This window comes from Pteropus alecto, unplaced genomic scaffold (genome assembly GCF_000325575.1).
Source record: "Pteropus alecto unplaced genomic scaffold, ASM32557v1 scaffold20, whole genome shotgun sequence".
Lineage (NCBI taxonomy): Eukaryota > Metazoa > Chordata > Mammalia > Chiroptera > Pteropodidae > Pteropus > Pteropus alecto.
The window spans coordinates 4,537,854-4,556,878 of NW_006436298.1; the positions used below are offsets into that span (position 1 = coordinate 4,537,854).

At 32.8% G+C, this 19,025-nt stretch overlaps 1 protein-coding gene across 5 annotated transcripts in view; it reads left to right on the plus strand.

Moving 5' to 3' along the window:
* ERBIN (erbb2 interacting protein) overlaps positions 1 to 18,706 on the plus strand; it is a 93,584-nt gene extending 74,878 nt beyond the window's left edge. For 2 of the 5 annotated variants that reach the window (XM_006913090.2, XM_015590419.1), the window contains exons 19-25: positions 1,717 to 1,831; positions 3,493 to 3,676; positions 4,586 to 6,101; positions 15,785 to 15,994; positions 17,092 to 17,184; positions 17,666 to 17,740; positions 18,486 to 18,706. In XM_006913090.2, the coding sequence (XP_006913152.1) occupies positions 1,717 to 1,831; positions 3,493 to 3,676; positions 4,586 to 6,101; positions 15,785 to 15,994; positions 17,092 to 17,184; positions 17,666 to 17,740; positions 18,486 to 18,593 (2,301 nt within the window). In that variant the 3' untranslated portion in view covers positions 18,594 to 18,706. Of the gene's footprint in view, positions 1 to 1,716; positions 1,832 to 3,492; positions 3,677 to 4,585; positions 6,102 to 8,892; positions 8,896 to 12,809; positions 12,930 to 15,784; positions 15,995 to 17,091; positions 17,185 to 17,665; positions 17,741 to 18,485 lie in introns of all 5 variants that reach the window. The other 3 variants (XM_025047671.1, XM_006913091.2, XM_006913092.2) reach the window with 3 other exon arrangements.
* The last annotated feature ends 319 nt before the right edge of the window (positions 18,707 to 19,025 follow it).

A 19,025-nucleotide genomic window follows, 5' to 3' on the forward strand; every position in this document is an offset into this window, starting at 1 on the left:
TTAAGTGATGTGGACAAAGGAGAAAGAAAGGTGGGAGGAGATTTAGGAGACTGCAGTTCCCAGAAGCCCAGGTATAATATAATTTCATGAAGAAGAAAGTCTCTCTGGTCAGCAGTTTTAAGTGCTGCAGATATCAAAGATTAGGACACACCATTTGCCCTTCCTCGTTACATTCATTGTCATTAAGTCCTGTTAACTCCAAAATTTCTGTGGAATTCTTTTTGTCTTCAGGCTATCAGTGCCATTGCCTAAGGACAAATGTGGTCTTTTTTTCTCCAGGACTGACGTGATAGCTAGATTCCTTCCTACCAGTCTCTTTCTCTTCCTATACATTCTTCATTTTAAAATATGGTCTGTCTGACCTTGTGAGTTTCTGGCTTGGCAACTTTCAGTCATACCCAACACACACTTCATTGAGTCTATACTCGGCATAATCTTTCAGCATCCAATCCAGCCTACCTTTTCTGCCTCCTGCCACTTATCCTGAGCTCCAACTGCTTGGAGCTGACTTGCCATACCTTTTATTTGCATGCTTTCCTCTACTCAGAATGTCATTCCCCTCTTAACTCACAGTTCAAGACTAGACAGAATTTACATTCCTTTTCTATTCTACAATTACCAGTCCAACTCTTTCCATTGTAGTACAGTCTTGAATAGGGTTGGCAAACTATGGCCTATGGCCCAGATCTGCCCACTACCTGTTTTTGTGTGGCTTGCAAGCTAAGAACTTGTAAGAGCTTTTACATTATTAAATGGTTGAATAAAAATCAAAAGAATATTTCATGATGTGAAAAATTAGATGAAATTCAGTTTTACTGGCATACAGCCCTGGTCATTTTTCTGCATCTTATCTCTAACTACTTTTGTGCACAACAGTAGAGTTGGGTAATTGAAACAGATCATTGCACGGCCCTCTAAGTGTAAAATATTTACTGTCTGGCCTTTTCACTGAAAGCTTGCTGACTCCAGTCTATATATTTAATATGGCACTTGTGAGTACCAAAAGGTCTTAGTACTTTTAACAGAACACCTTTTTAAAACCTTTTTTTTTTTTTCATCATATTAACTGGGAATAATTTAACCTGCAGAAGATCTGATTTTTTTATACAATATTATAATTTTTCCATTAATAGGTCTTTTTTTCCCTATGGAATAGCTTTCGATGCTAGATAACTTGGGATAATTGCCAAATATTAGAGAAAAATTTATGGAGAATAATATAAAATTCTGTCTTCCTATTAGACAAAAATTGCCATTAATTCATTTTAGCAGAAGAAGAATTACCTCAGTTCTGATTCCTTAGAATCTATTGATCCTTGAGGTAATAAATTTGAGGATTAGGAAGACTTTTTATTGGAGCAAACTGAGTTTTTCAATGACAGGAATTATTTTATTTTATTTCATTCCTCTGGTACTTGACATAGTACCAGGCACAAGTAATCATTAGTACACTCGAATTAAGGCCTGCCACAGAAAATTAATCCCATAAGTGCTTTGGCATATTGTTAATAACTACCATAGTTTTATTGCTGTTATCTTGAAATTTTTAAAATAAATCATATACTACTTTTAGTCACTACATGTTACCATAAAAAGGTTTCAGACATGTTCTAAACATTCTTTCCTATCTGATGTTCTTATGACTTAATATTTATTCATTTAAAGAAACCAAAATCTATTTTCATAAATATTTTCACTCTTTTTTCTTTAAATTAGGAATCTGAAGAACTTTCTTCTGATGAAGAAATGAAAATGGCAGAGATGCGACCGCCATTAATTGAAACATCTATTAACCAGCCAAAAGTGGTAGCACTTAGTAATAACAAGAAAGGTTAGCCGTTAAAGGAAAGTGCTAAGAATAGAAATGCACTGAATAAAATTTATAATTTTTTGGAATAAATTTCATTAAATGTCATTATATTATTTAAAACACTGTTTAGCAACAATTTTTAAAACATGCCTTTTTAAAAGGCCTGTTTCTTCTCTTGATAGACCTGTTCTCCCTTGTGCAAGTCTGCTTACAAGGGCATGGACTTTATAACAAAGGCAGACAAGCCTAGATTATGATTTCATTTCCACCACTTATTTGTTTTATGATTCTTGAGCTCTGCCTAATTTTATCCATCTGTACATACCTAATTTGACATAAAATGAGGCTAATGAAGGATTTTGTGAATATCAGATATACTAAATTATTCAGTGTACTCAGATCTAACATATTACCTGACTTATAGTAGATTCTTGTTATTTTATCTATCCCTGAACTTATTTTTGAACCACCCCCCTTTCCAGACATTCTTTCATGTAACATAGAATCTTAGACTCCTAGAAATGAAAGGAAGCTTGGAGATTATCTATCACTTCCTTTATCCTTCCCTCACTCCGTCCTACCAGTGCCTGAACACCTCTACACCATCTCCACCAAATATTTATCCAACCTTTGCCTTTATGGCATTAATGAAACTTACTATCAAGGTTGCCCTCGAATAGCTTGTGTTCATAATAATAATGGTAATGTTTGTTGAGTACTTATTAGTTGCTGCTTGTTATATGTTAAATATTTTACATGTTATTATCTAATTGTCACAATTGTTCCATAATACCAAGATGGAAGAAGAGGAATGTATCTAGGAAAGAATTTAAGTGCCATATAGTTTAACATTATTTTTAAAATTTATGATCCAAGACTCTGATATCTTAAAGTTGAAGTTACAGAGCCCCATATACTACTGTTTTTAATTGTTGACGCAGTTCAGACTACTTGAACTGAGATGTTGGAACTACAAAAATATCCTTAATTCATGTATTCTCCTATGTCTGTATATACTATTTCTATGATTAGGCTAGAATTAGTTAAAAACATCCTTTAGCATTGTAAAGATGTTACGTTACTATCTTTTTGATCACTACTTTTAAAAACTACTTTTTTATACTAGCCTATAATGGAATATGAATATTGTCTTACGCTTATGTAATTGTTACACACAAAACCATCTTGTATATTGAGTTCACTATTTATATACAGTTCTTTGAAATTTATATACAGTTCCTACATGAAAACAATTCCATACATGTAGAAAATAATTTCTTCCCCAGATAAGTGTACCAAGGCTGTGAACTATACTCTATATTTGTTATTGTTATGACTTTTTAAAATTATAAATGAATGGAAAAGCATATACACTTAAACTAATTGATAGCTTAGAGAACACTGTGTAATCATCCTGTCAGTAGTTATAACTAAATCAAATTCTGAGCGACCCTAACATTGGTTATATTTTTTTAGATACTAAAGGTATCACTATTTTAAAATTCTTCAATTTATGTGTGTATTAGGACTGAATTTTCAGAGGTGCCTCTGGTTATCTTATCCATGTGATTCTTTACCTTATACATTGAACCAGGACAATATAAATGTCATTTGTCATTACTGAAATATATTTCATAGAGTTCTTCGTGACTTTATCAACAGCTTAAGTATTTTTGTTTCAGATGATACAAAGGATACAGATTCTTTATCAGATGAAGTTACACACAATAGCAATCAGAATAACAGCAACTGTTCTTCTCCATCTCGGATGTCTGATTCAGTTTCTCTTAATACCGATAGCAGTCAAGATACCTCACTCTGCTCTCCAGTGAAACAAACTCATATTGGTATTAATTCAAAAATCAGGTTTGTGAACGTCTCAACAAAATGATTTATTTGTACAATAGAGATATTAAGGTAAATAAATATATATGACTAATGCATGAAACATAAAGATTTCACAAATATTATAGAAATGGTTCAGGAAGCATATAATTTCTCCATTATTTTATGACTAATTAACTTTTATACATTTTCGTTTTAGATTAATATTTTAAGTGGGGAAGAAAAGATTTAAAATATATTCTATTTCTCTTTGTTAAAGGTTGAACAGTTTTATAATATTTCTAGGTATTACAGACTGGAGTAAGTTGAAAGGGGGTATTTTTAGGGTTAAAAATGCAAAATTATTTGGGGGAGATGTAATTAAAGGATTCATTCAAATACTTTTGATTAGTGCTATATCTTTGCGTTAGGCTTAAATTTGTAGGTCAAACTCTCTAAAACAAGACTGAATTCCTAAAGGCTGGAATTTAGCTAAAGTTTAAAACAAATTTATTATTTAAGCTTTCAAGAAGTTTGGTTATCAAAGTAAAAGTATACCATTTTACCTTCATGTTAATCTATCAGCTAGCGTTCTTGATAGAAAGATTTGGGTTGCTACTGAACCCAAAGCTTATTATATTATATTGGTAACTATTTTTTCAGAGTTAAATGTTTTTAGCTCTGTATTTTGACTAAGTGGTTCATGATGAAAATTAATATTGATTATCTATGAGTTTTACTTAGTATGTTTTGTCTTTAATCTAAATCTATATTATTTGACTATTATAATATTTTTAAATTACAAGGTTGATAATAAATGCCTTTCATCTGTAATTCCCGTCAACTATTTTAACTTCGTATACCTACACATTAACTAATTAGTTATTAATGTTCCTCTTACTAAGAAAACTGGACTTTGTGATGTTTGTGATAAAATTATCTTTGTTTTAGGCAAGAAGATGAAAATTTTAACAGCCTTTTACAAAATGGAGATATTTTAAACCATTCAACAGAGGAAAAATTCAAGATTCATGATAAAAATGATTTTAACTTACCTGAAGCTCTTATTGAGAAAGATGACTCAACAGCCACATCTGATGAATCTCACAAATTAGACCATATCAATATGAATCTTAATAAACTTGTAACTAATGATACATTTCAACCAGAGAGAGCAGAAAGATCAAAGACACAGGATATAGTGCTTGGAACGGGATTTTTAAGCATTAATGCTAAAGGAGAAGCTGAGCACTTGGAAAATGGAAACAAGTATCCTAATCTGGAATGTATAAATAAGGTAAATGGACATTCTGAGGCAACTCCACAGTCTCCTAGGAGGACTGAACCACTTGACACTGATTCTTCTGTCGATATGGGTATTTCCAAAAGCACTGAAGATCTCTCCCCTCAGAGAAGTGGGCCAATTGGATCTGTTGTGAAATCTCATAGCATAACTAATATGGAGACTGGAGGGTTAAAAATCTATGACATTATTAGTGATAATGGACCCCAGCAGCCAAGTGCAACAGTTAAAGTCACATCTACTGTTGATGGGAAAAATATAGTCAGAAGTAAGTCTGCTACGCTTTTATATGATCAACCACTGCAGGTATTTACTGCTTCTTCTTCATCTTCTGATTTAATATCAGGTACAAAGGCGATTTTCAAATTTGATTCAAATCATAATCCTGAAGAGCCAAATATAAGAGGACCCACAACAAGTGGCCCACAATCTATGCCTCAAATATATGGTCCTCCACAATATAATATTCAGTATAGCAGCAGTGCTTCAGTCAAGGACACTTTGTGGCACTCCAAACAAAACCCTCAAATAGATCATGTCAGTTTTCCTCCTCAGCGCCTTCCTAGATCAGAAAGCACAGAAAATCACAGTTACGCTAAACATTCTGCCAATATGAATTTCTCTAACCATAACAACATTCGAGCTAGTACCGGATACCATTTACATCCGAGACTTGGCCCAGGAAGACATGGGGACATGTGGGCCATCTCACCAAATGACCGCCTCGTTCCTGGAGCAACTCGAAATACAGTTCAGCGACAAAGCAGCGTGTCATCCACAGCCTCTGTAAATCTTGGTGAGCCAGGTCCCACCAGGCGGGCACACGTCCCCGAAGGAGATTATTTATCGTACAGGGAGTTACACTCAGTTGGAAGAACTCCTCCAGTGATGCCAGGATCACAGAGACCTCTTTCAGCACGAACATACAGCATCGATGGTCCAAATGCATCTAGGCCTCAGAGTGCTCGACCTTCGGTTAGTGAAATACCAGAGAGAACTATGTCAGTTAGTGATTTCAATTATTCACGGACTAGTCCTTCAAAAAGACCAAATGCAAGGGTTGGTTCTGAGCATTCTTTATTAGATCCTCCGGGAAAAAGTAAAGTTCCTCTTGATTGGCGAGAACAAGTACTACGACACATTGAGGCCAAAAAGTTAGAAAAGGTAATTAAACATGAATTTTTCATTCTCTCCTTTGTGAATTTACTACTTTTCCTTTAAAATAGTTAGCATTCTTTGCTTTTTAAAAAAGGTAAAACAAAGTGCTCCGAATTATTGAAAATATACTTATATTCTAATAGGGGTTTTTTGGTACCGAGAATAGAGTTCCAACTTCATACTTAGCCAGACCAAAAACAATTGATAGTAGTGTAAGCTACTTTCCCTTTTCTTATTCCTCACTGTTTTCTAATGGGCTTACATTCATATTCTATATTTATGTATGTACCTCTTTGGATTGTGCCACACATACTATAAATAATACATACATATATACATGTTTGCCTCCGTTTAGCATTTTCTGAACTGTTGTCATCTATTAATTGTTGATTATGTAAATATGTGTACAAAAATAAACAATCTTTATATAGTTAACAGAAAAAAAAAAAACAAGAAATGTACTATAAATGTAAATATTTTATCTAAGATTGCCCACCCCTCCCCAGTTATATAACTAACACTGTCACTGACACTGATGGCTTCTGGCATGGCATTTACTCTTTTCTGAACTGCATTACTGACCTATTTGAACTCAGGCGTGTGGCTCTACTGTAGTTTGGAAATTGTTGGCAAAATAGCTTCTGTTTGTTTTTTAAAAGGAGTTAAAAATTTTTAAATATCTTGTAAAGCCAATATATCAGTGCCACAGTTCTGTGGCTCTGTGTGTGTGTGTGTGTGTGTGTGTATCATATTCTTTAATGAATTTTACCTAAGAATTACCTTACCTCTGCTTAAGATACATTTCTAAAAGTAGCCAAACATATACAACCTCAAAACAATTTCTTAAGTCAAATTTTTCAGAAAAAAATACCTAAAATATAATTAATACCTTATGTCAATTCATGTTAGTTCTATGCAGTGCTATCCTCTCAACTTTAAAGAGCTGAGCTGTCTATAGGTATTGGGAAACTTCATTTTCATCTATTTGTTTGAGCTGTAACTTTGTACATACTGTTGAGGCTTTTTTGAACTTGTGTGCTTTTTTTTTTTTAAAGGAATCTAGAAATTTTTAATCACAGGAGTAGTATAGCTATTTTATAAATAAACTTCTGATGATAATGTGGAATTGGATTTGAGGAGGAAGAGTCCATAGTTAAGTTGATTGACTTATGAGACTGTCTGGTGGTCCATTAAATAAATGAGAAATGTATTAGTAGAATTGAGACAAAGGAATGAATGCAAGAGGCAATTCTGAAATAGACTTTATGAGTTTACTTCTGATTGGATTATTCCTTTAATCAGTCATTGAAGGAAAGGGATTAAGTTTGAGATTGGCGCCTGGAATAACTGATTGTTGAGAATGCCATTAACTATCCTTGGACCTAGAGGAGGAATAGGAGCTTTGGAGTAAGAGATGAGTTTATTTACTATATTATACTATATGTACCATATTATATTACATTATATTATTAGTTGACATCTCAGATGGCTGTTCTCTCATTACTTATCCTGTCCGACAGAGATGTGCCTGGACTTCAGCAAATAGGAAGCAAGTAGCAACCACCTCATTGTTCATTTGTGCCTCTCTGCTTTTTATATTTAGAAATTTGTCATACAGTTGCTTGAAGTGTAAATGACATTAGTTTCTCAGTTGAGCCCACTGGTAATTTAGAGGTGAGAATAAGTTCAATAACACTAAGAAAAGCCTTATGAGGACACAGGGCAACATGATTTAGACTCCAAACTTGAAAGCATTGATTAACAATGGTAGAGTGTGATGGAAGATCTGTATTTGCTCCTCTGCAACTCCTCTTCCTCTGCAAACAAAATTCTGGTGGCATAGTGGACATTTGAAAACTTTATCCAGGCAATTTCACTATGCCTGTCCTACCTCTGGAGGTAAGTTACTACTTTGCCCACATGAGAGTTTAATAACAATACAGAAATAGGTAAGTTATTGGCTTTTAATTGGTTTTAAAACCTTGTAGTAGTAACATCCCTTCTCACCCCCACAACCAACTACCTGAACCCAAACTTATAAAATAGATCTCACCTCAAAAATCTCAAGACATTTACAAATAAAATATCAACAGCATTGAAAATAAATAAAAATTTTTATTTCAAAGTTGAATTATTACTAATGTCAGCATTTGCTAATATTACTTATTAAAAAACTTAGACAAAAAGCACTCAACCAAAATATGATTAACAACATAATTTCCATGCTCACTTGCTATTGTACAATTTTTAGCATATAATGAACAACAGTGTGGAGGACATATGTCCAGCACATAATTGAACTCTGCACAATGTGTTGATGTGTTGTGAATGGGGCACAGTTTTATATGGATGCCTAGGCACAACCCTGAATTAAAAACCAGACCTATTCTGAGCTTCAGCTTCTTAGTCAGTGAAATATTTACAAAAATCCGATATATGTTTAAAGATGACAGAAAAGGCTTTGTTCCCGATCTGTATATCCTTAAACAGGGACAGTCTGTCCCTTTAGGTTAATAATACATTAAAACAAAATGTGTATGTATGTAACTGTGTGTATAATTTTTTTATTTTTACATTCTAATGTTTATGGAATCTCTGAATTGCTTCTGCCAAATCTTTACCTTTCATGAAATGATTTGGAAAAGTACTGGCCTAGCCTATTAAGTTTGACTTTTTCTTTAATCATTACTTTAGAATCTATGGAATAAAAGTATACATTGTACTATTTTAGATCCATTTCATTCTGGAATGTCATATTAATGTTCTTGGTATTCAACATCAACTTCATAATCTAGAGAAGGTATATATTCCATAAGAGTAACATAGAAATGTTTGTTATGACATTTCTGTATTTCTTATTAACAAGCCATGCTCAGTGTGGTTTCTCTCAGTTTGACCATCAGACCTTTAGTATTCAGGGACACGACTAAAAAGCAACCACATGAAAGAACAGCAGTTAACAACTCTGGGGATAAACAAGCAAGAATAATGAGAATCAGGCATTGCATTTATTGAGGTACATTTTTCAAGCAGCTCTGGGATTAGTGATTAAGCATTCATATAAACTCAATCTTTGGAAGGGTCCCATCAGTAGTTCTTCAAGCTTAAGCGGCAAAGGCTACTACTAATTCCTAAAGTAAAATAATCTTTAATATCTATTTATTTGAATGGAAAAGTTTTTATACATGTATTTTCTAGTTGTTTTTTTTAATCTTGGTAATTCTAGAGCAGTGGGAGCCTTTTAAATGTTATATCCTAAAATCCTCTGTTTTTCTATTATACTTTTACCTAATGTAAGAGATTTTTCTAAATGTGGAAGATAATTATTTTTAGACATTGCTATGGCCAAGAGCCTGGTGGTATGTTTTGCAGATATATTTTGTGCTATATTATGTATATTTAAATTCTGCATTTACTTAATAATAATGCAATTTCTACAAAATGAAAGACTCTAGAAATTCATTTTGACTTAGAAATAACTGGTTGTTGGTAAAATTTATCTTATAGGGGAGTTTGTGTTCCATGTGTAACTATGTATGTGTACAGATACATCTGGATATGACATTAATTCCTATTTTCTTATGAACTAATAAGTTATATGTCTGGAGTAAAGGAAATAATAGCATGAAAGCATCTATATTTTTATACTTTATCCTTTGGTGTTTAAATGTGATGGTTGGATTACATGTAATTTGTGTGTCTATGTTTATGTTGTCATGTAAATATATGTTAAATAGTGCCAATTTCAGTGGCACTGAAAATTCCATGTTGCATGATATTTCTGTGTGGTATTGGGGTTATTGTAAATACATCTGTGTACATAACATGTCTTGTGAATTTTGCATGCTGCACTAATCTCTGTTAAATCTATCCCCTCTTTATTCAGAGCATGCTGTCAAGGTCCTTTAATTCCAATTTTACTGCTGTAAGCAACTTTCACTATGGCAGCTCTAGGGATCTGCATGGCAGCCAAGGCAGTCTTGCCTTGAGTGTTGCAGACGGAAGAGGTTCTGGTGGGCACATTTTTCGAGTGAGTACCTGTTGTAGACCAGTACTTTAGTACGTAGAAGAAAAGTAAACCCCACATTTCAATGTTTAAACATTTTTAAAAAATAAATTTTTATTGTGGGTTAGGTATCTTGATTACCTCCCAGTTCCTCCGTGGCTTAGTGCTAAAACTTTTCTGCAAAGCTGATTTAAGTTTCTTTGATCATAATTAAGGATGTAGTTAACTTTTTATGTAAAAAGCATGAGCAATAAGAATAACTGAGAGGTTTTTAAAAAAATTATTCTCAGTGCTTTCTCTTAAAATTAGCTTGCTCTCCCTAAACTCAAGATTTTAAGGCTGTGCCATATGTAATCCACAGAGGAGTTGTGGGGAAAAGTAATTTGCAGTTTAATGATTGTTAGCAAATAAAAAGCACTAAGAACTAAGTGGAACTAAGTTTAATCATAATTCACTGAACATGATTAAATGTGATACTAGAGAAACTGTATTAAGTACCAGTGAAAAGACAAAATCCAAATTCTTTATTACCCACATTTTCATTGGTGGTAAAGAAGAAGAGTTTATTCTTTTAATGAAAGTTAAGGGTAGGGGATAAGAATAAGCAGAGAAGGAAAAAGAACAACTCTGACATGGCTGTATTAAGATTTTTCATAACAACTTGAGGTGGTAGCATGCCCTCTAAATATTTCCTTGACCCTCTCCATCCTTTATGGCCTTATTATATGGCCTTATTTTATCCCTTTATGGCCTTACTTTATCTTCCTTTATGGCCTTATTTTATCCCTTCCTCAGTTTTATTTCCATATTGACCCTGCTTACTTCTGGGTCCTTTGCTTTTACTTGAGCATCCATGCCCTTCTCTCTCCCGCCTCCCTCCCCTTTCCCCCCCCACACACACTTTGTAATACACTCTTGGCTTTGCCCTCTTGTGTAAGCTCACTCTTCAGGGCAGCAGTCCATGATGTCCTAATGGAGTCGGAGGGCTGACCCGACTCTCCCCACCCCACCCCACACACACACACTTTGTAATACACTCTTGGCTTTGCCCTCTTGTGTTCTAGAGTAGGATTTGCTTTTTTCTGGCTGTGCATCACCCATCTTGCTCTGCCTTCTGTCTTCTGTCGCTGGCCACCACTTGGTTTCCATGGTATGTTAAAGTGGCAGCAATTGTTTTGTGACTTATCAGTTTGAAATGGGGAGAGAGAAGGGTGATGGCTATGAAACCCTGCATTTCTAAGACTTATTCCAACTGAAGCCACAGAGTAAAGACCCCAGGGGCTTTTATTAACTTAGGAGTAATCTTTATTGTCATAATTGTTCGTTCCAAGATCTTATACAGTAATGTTTTTTGCTCATCATTCTTAAATTCAGACCCTTTAATTCTGTTACATTTTACTTTTCCATATATAATATACTTGTTCTTTTAAAGACTAGATAAACGTGGTTGTACGTGAGGCTTGAATTTAAACTTCAAGTTATGAGCGAAGTTGATTTTTATGTATTCTGAAAGCATAGCTCAAAAATTGAGAAGGAAAATAAAGTATTCATTGTATAAATACACGAAATTTGATCAAACCAGATCTAAAAATGCTATGCCATGGTTTGAATTAGCAACTACCTGTGCACGATAGATCACTTACAGGTATAGCTTCTAAGATTAAATTATAAACCCTTAAGTTTGTGTATATTATGTGGCATATTATAATGAAGTAGATTTCAGATTATTTTTCAACATGATATAATTTGCATATGTATGTTGCTAGCCATATACTGTTTGAAAGTGACGATAATGCTATTTATCACAATTCCTTTAGTTTTCTAAAATATAGCTAAGTGAAAAATATAGGCATTTTGCTTCCCAGAATAAGCATACTTATAAGAAATATTCAGAGATAAAGAGATATTGAATCTGTTCTTTCTCTAAAGTTATCTTTGTGATAAACTATAAGGATATTATTTCATATATAAAAATTTGAATTTGAATTTTAAAAAGAATTCATCAAACCAGTGCTTTTGAAAATTCGAAGCTGACTAATATAAGTATGATAGTATTAAGCTAAAGCCAGTTTTATATGACTGTATGTTTATTAGTACTGCTCATCATTAAAAAGAAAACCCTGGGTGATACTGTGCTGTTAAAAAAACTTTGTGGTGTTCAACAGCAGTGTATTATAGTTGCTCTTAAAAGTTGGGACTCTCATTGCTTCTCAGACTTTTGGCTAAGATCAAGTGTAAAAGTTAGGACTCAGATTAATAACTAAATTTATTGCTCAAAGTGTTAAAAGATAGGTATTAATGTAAATAAACCTAAAAGCATTATAAAGAAATACCTTAATAGTGTATAGCTGTGTTTACTTTTCACACATTACAAGAACAAACATTTTGCCATTAATGTTGGAAAATGGTTAAAAGTACTAATTTTTTCTATTTTTATTGAGATATAATTGACATATAATATTGTATTAGTCCATCATGATGATTCGATATATGTATGTATTATGAAATGATCACTACAATAAGTTAAGACCCATTAAAAAGGTAGTAAGATCGGTGGCAGTTCTTGATGGTCATGTTTTATTTGGCTCCTCATGTTTCTGTTATCTAGCACTACTATTTTCTGATCTCCTCTCAAGAATCATCATCATTTTGGTTACATATCTTAAAGATCATTATCTGTTTACTTTCTGTTTTCCCCTAATTTGAAGCATCCCCAGACATCCTTTCCAGGAGATCCTTGTCCAGATGGTATATTCATTTCAGAACAGCACAGCTACTCATCAGCTACACTTAGTCACAGAGATGTTCCTCCAGACAGCTTGATGAAAGTAGGTGCTCAGGAAATAAATGAGGCGGCATCTGTGAGCTTACAATCCTCTGGCTTTGAACTACAAATACCATAAATGCTTTAACACCAAAGTACTTTTTTGATGACTTTTCTCTCCTTGCTTAGTAAGGATTTTATTGTTTATTTTTGTTAAGATTTTTATTAAAATACAACTAACTTACAATATTAGTTTCAGGTGTACACCATAGTTGTTTAACATTCGTGTACCTAAAGAAGTGATTACCATGAAAAGTTCAGCAACCATCTGACACTGTATAGCGCTCTCTCAATGTTATTGACTATATTCCCTATTCTGTACACCATGTCCTCATGACTCATTTGTTTTATACCTGGAAGTTCTTATTCCCCTTCACCTTTTTCTCTTTCTTTCTGATTTTTCAATTACAGTTAACAGTATTATTTTATATTAGTTTCAAGTTACAGCATATGGTTAGACTTTTATATAATTTACGAAGTGATCCCCTACCCTAGTTAGTCTAGTACCCATCTGGCACTGTATGTAGTTATTACCATATTATTAACTCTATTCCCGATGCTTATTTAATATCCCCATAACTATTTCATAACTACCAATTTGTACTTCCTAATCCCTTCATCTTTTTTACCCAAAAAGATTTTTTTTTTTACTAATTGAGAAATAGATTGCACTCTGTTATTTCTCAGTTTATTCTATGATTTTTTTTCCTGATACTGGAGAACTATTTTGTTGTTATTTTTGGATTTCTATTGTTTCACTTATTTTATCACTTGAATCAGGGGCTTTTTTGACATTCCTGACAGTAAACCTATTTGGAGAGTCAAAGATGAACCTGTCTTAAATTCTTCATTTAAGGATGTTTTACTATTAGCGAAGGCATTTTCAGATACTTTAAATGTAATTAGAAGTCATCTTGAAAGAGTTCTGTATGTGGTAGATTAGATGATGGTTATATTCTTAATTACTTTTGTGATTAAAGCGTCACCCATTTAGAGAGTTTACTTTTCGGTCACCAATGCCAGATAATTCTTTTCTTTAGTGTTCTCTTCAGTTCTTTCTCAATTAATCCCATTTCCTAGTATAACCAGATAAAATTATGAAACCTGGTTATGTATCACATAAACTTCTACATTGTTCTGGAGAGTAGAAATCCAGCCATATAACATTTAAGTTTGTAGGTATCTATTTTACCTCCTTTTTTTTTCTTTCAATTGAGCTCTGTCACCTTTTTTTTTTTTTTTCTTTTTATTATCAATTTTGTGGTTTAGGTTACTGATTTTTTTTTAATGCTTTTTACTCTCCTGAGCCATCTGCTAATCAATCATAGCTTAATATATTCCAAAGGTATGTATAACATTAATAGAGAATGGCAGGCATGACCAAGTGTCTAGGTGTCAGGGACTCTTAAGAAGGAGTCAGAAGTAATTATAGCCTGGAGAATTCTCTCCAGGAGAAAAGTATTCAATCTGCACATAGGAAAGAATGATATAAACATGGAGAAAAGTAAGTGCTATCTACAGAGTTGTGTGTAAGTAGTAAAATAACAGCACAACCATTTAAGTACTCTTGGACAGATTAATTGCTTCAGATCTACAGTGATCAAGAGTAAATAATAAAAGATTTGTCATAGAGTAATAACATCTTTGTGCTAATATCTCTGTCATAAAAGTCATGTGTGTTTCCAGACTTCAGAATTAACTAACCTCTCAAGTATAACAGTGGAAAAAAAGAACTTTTTTAGAAGTAAAAACCATTTTTTACCAAAAACAAAACTTCTTTGTATCCTTCAGTAAGATTCACAAAGAACAGTATGTAGTTCTGAAACTATTGCCATAGTCTTTTCCTAAACTTTTCTGCCTTTGGATAATTTTAGGAAAATGGGGCTCATTTATTTCCCTCATAGTTTTTCTATAATGTCCTTGTGGATGAGATAACCTTTTTATTTATAATCAACAGTGATATTTCAAATATTTAAATAGCTCAAACCTATTTCCTCTTCTACATAAAAATCTCTTCATGCGCAAATATTTATAATACAAACAACCTTATTTTTTAGATAGATTTCTCACACTAACAGAATAAGCTATTAGCCACATTTCTACAAAGGTGATTTTTAAGTCTAAAGTTCAGATTAGTCTCTAAAAAATGAGAGGCACTGGAATGAGGGTAATTCTTCAACAACAACAAAATAAACTCAAGATTTTTATTTAGCTCATGAAAAGTAAAATAAAATGCCAAGGTTTAATTTTTGTAGTTACTATCCTATAGAATTAAATAGAGTTTAAAAATTGCTAACTGATACATACACATGAGGAATGAATCATATTTCCTATTAGATAGCTGAATTGGCTTGTTACCTTTAGAAAGGAAGGAATAAAGGTAGAAAAGTATAGTTAGATTAGGAAAAAAATTCTACCACAAAATTAGTTACATTTGTTCTGAAGAAAAATATCAGCAAATGCGTCTTTTGTGTATATATGAGAGATTAAATGTAGTATAGGAAAAAATATCCTTTTAATGGGCTTAAATTTAAAAATTTTGGCATATTGTTTACCATTTTAACATTTGGTTAGTATGAGATAGGTACATTTATATTGAACAGAAAACAATTTTAAATGTAGATATGACTTTTGAAAGCTTTAAAGAACGAGTCCATCAGCTAGCACTCAGATTTAGAATTAAAACATTTATAGCTTTTTTCTTTTAAAAGTGTAAAATTATAAGAAATAAGTGGCATGAAATGGTGTGATTTAGAATGTTAAATTCTAGTATTTTTGAAATATTCCAAGAAGAAAATCCAGGTATTTGCAATAAGACATTATTATTGGTCATTTTAAGACACTTCATGTTTTTCTTAGATACCTTTGAGTAATGGACAGATGGGCCAGCCTCTCAGGCCTCAGGCAAATTATAGTCAAATACATCACCCCCTTCCTCAGGCATCTGTGGCAAGGCATCCCTCTAGAGAACAACTAATTGATTACTTGATGCTGAAAGTGGCCCACCAGCCTCCATATACACAGCCCCATTGTTCTCCTAGACAAGGCCATGAACTGGCAAGGCAAGAGGTAAGAATAATCAAGAATATTTGAAATATGAGACTAAACTTTTAACGTTTTTTATAGGTTATTTAATCGTTGGCAATAAATCCATATAGAATTTTAACATAGTTTTTACCGTTTTGTTTAAAGGTTTGGTTTCCCATTAAGTTTATGAGGTGTTAAACTTTGTAGTTTAACTTTGTGATCTTCCCTGTGTATTAATTGACATAGGATATAGTGTTATAGGCATGCTCTTTTTCCTAAGGTGGTTGTTTTTCCAAAACCAGTTGATGATACTTCGGTAATCAGACCTTCTTCAGAAATACAATTAGTAGATCATTAAACTCGAATTGGCATAATATGGTTTGCTATTGTTATTTGACACTCAGCTTTTGAACTTGACTATAGTCTCCAAACTGCTTTGAGAACTAAATCTTACAAAGTACTTTTAGAAAATTATGAATTATATAGTTATATATTTTGATAGTTTATTGATAAAATTATGTTATTAGAAACAGGTAGAGAACAAATGTTTTGTTCGTTTTGGTTTGGTCTCTGGGAAAAGGAGCGTTTTTTAACAAATAGTTTTTGCATCTTTTTGTGTAGCTTGGTTAAAAAAGTATTATTAATTGATCATCAATCCCAACTCCTTTGAAGCATATGCTAAGCAGATTCAGGAAATGGGTTAATATCCAACAACCACCCAGGGATCTTTTATATATCTATGAAACGCCCAATAGACAAAGATACTATGTTATTTAGATGTTTCACAAATGGAAACTAATAATAAAATACATGTTTTGTGTCAGTGTTCTGTCATTAAAATCCACGACGTCTAAAAAATATATAGGGTCAATATTAAGTAGTTGCCTGTCCTCATAAGGCAGCAGTAGATTAAGTTAGGAGCTTTGCTTTGTAATCCTAGCTGTGCCTTTAACTTACTAACTCATTAACATAATATTCCATGTCATAATTTCACTTCATCTGCCCAAATACTTATTTTAGATGAATCCTTACATAGTTATATTTGCTTGAACTTAATTTACCAATACTTAAATATGGAAGTTACTGTATTGCAGCCTTTTCTGAGAAAGTAATAGTGATATATTTTCATATTAACTCAGATTCGAGTGAGAATTGAAAAGGATCCAGAACTTGGATTTAGCATATCAGGAGGTGTTGGGGGAAGAGGAAACCCATTCAGACCCGATGATGATGTGAGTATTGTTTATATATCCTTGAAATGCCCTTAAAGTTTTACTAATTAATAACTTTTATATGAATAAAAATCTAACATTTATATAAATTAGACAAATCACCTTTTGATTTCCCTCTGTATTGTTCAGTTTTTTGTTTTGAAATATGATCAGTTCAAATTAATCATTCAAAGAATACAAATTTAACCAAAAATTTTCCATGTGCCTCATATTGTGAAGTGATTTTTAATTTTGTCATTATTTTTTTGTATATCCGTAGAGGTAACTTCATCACTTATAACAGAAGTCACTGTTCTTACTAATGCCAGAATTATCAGGGGCAAAAATAACAAAGGGTCGGTTTTCATAGTGTTATTTCAAAAGAGACAGAAAACTTGTCACAATTCATATATTCATGTACTGAGAGAAGAATTGCTCCTTGGTACTCCATTATTTATGTATACTGCTTCCCATTAAATAATCATTTTTGTTGTTATTAAAGGGTATATTTGTAACAAGGGTACAGCCTGAAGGACCAGCATCAAAATTATTGCAACCAGGTGATAAAATTATTCAGGTAACTAAGATACATCTTTTTTTATTATTTTATTTTTTTATTTTATAACATCTACCTCTAGAAATTATTAAATGCCAAATTTGAAAATAAGCATTTTATGAAGTATATAATTATTTGTGGATGAAAATAGTGATATTTCATATAGGCTACACTCTAGTGCTTTCATAGTTTAAAATATTTCCACCTTGTACTTTGGAAAGTCATACTGATATTTTTTAATACATATTTGCTGTATCTTAGCATTTTAAGTTCAGGAATGTTAACTTCTCTAAACAGGTGATAGAAGAATCTTTTTTGTGTTATGAGAATTAAAGGAATTAAGTCATGGAAGCACTTAGAACTGTGCATCTGGTTTACAGTAAGACCTCAATAAATGTTTAGCTTAAATTATAAGAAGTGTAGTGTTCTTGACCTGCTACCCTTGCCACTTGGTGACCTCAGTTGCACAGTACTACATACACAACACCATGTCTGAAAACACTGTCTTAGACAAGTGCTTCCTGGCACCAACAGCTACATAGGAATCATCTGAAAATGTGGGAAGATTATAGGTTCCTGGGTTCCACCTTCAGAGATTTTAAGTGACATGAGGTAGGGCTTGTGAGTCTAAGTGTTGTTTTAAATTGCCAAAATGCTTCTTATTTTCTGCCAGATTTATGGACTACCTGGCAGAAATTTAAACGTACCAGTACAAAAAATTACTATGAAATGTTTTTCTCAATAGTATTTTTCTTCTTTCTTCTAGGCTAATGGCTACAGTTTTATCAATATTGAACATGGACAAGCAGTGTCCTTGCTAAAAACTTTCCAGAACACAGTAGAACTCATCATTGTACGAGAGATTTCTTCATAAGAACTGTGGACAAAAAAAGGGGGAACACAGCAAGATTTATTGGAAGTTGTGTACTTGCAAGAGAAATTAATATTTTGACTATTTTTATATATAAAGAGGAACTCAAAAAATTATGTTCAATTTGTACATTAATGAAATAATGGAACTTGTGGCTAGAGGGAAAGAACCACTGTACAGTATATAGGGAAGACTGTTGAATTTCGATTGTATGAAACTTCTTGTTAGGTTTTTAAAAGCATAGCAATCAAGGCTACAAAAACAAATGTATGTTGTTTTTGTATAGATTGTAGGTTTATTTTTGGATCTCATACACATGACTGAACTCTGTACAAGGCTCTAGTTAGCCTTGATTATATCCCAGAGATAGATGGCAGAGCTATCTATCTCAGAGCTTTTAAGCCCTTATTTTTATTCAAATGATATTAATGTTTT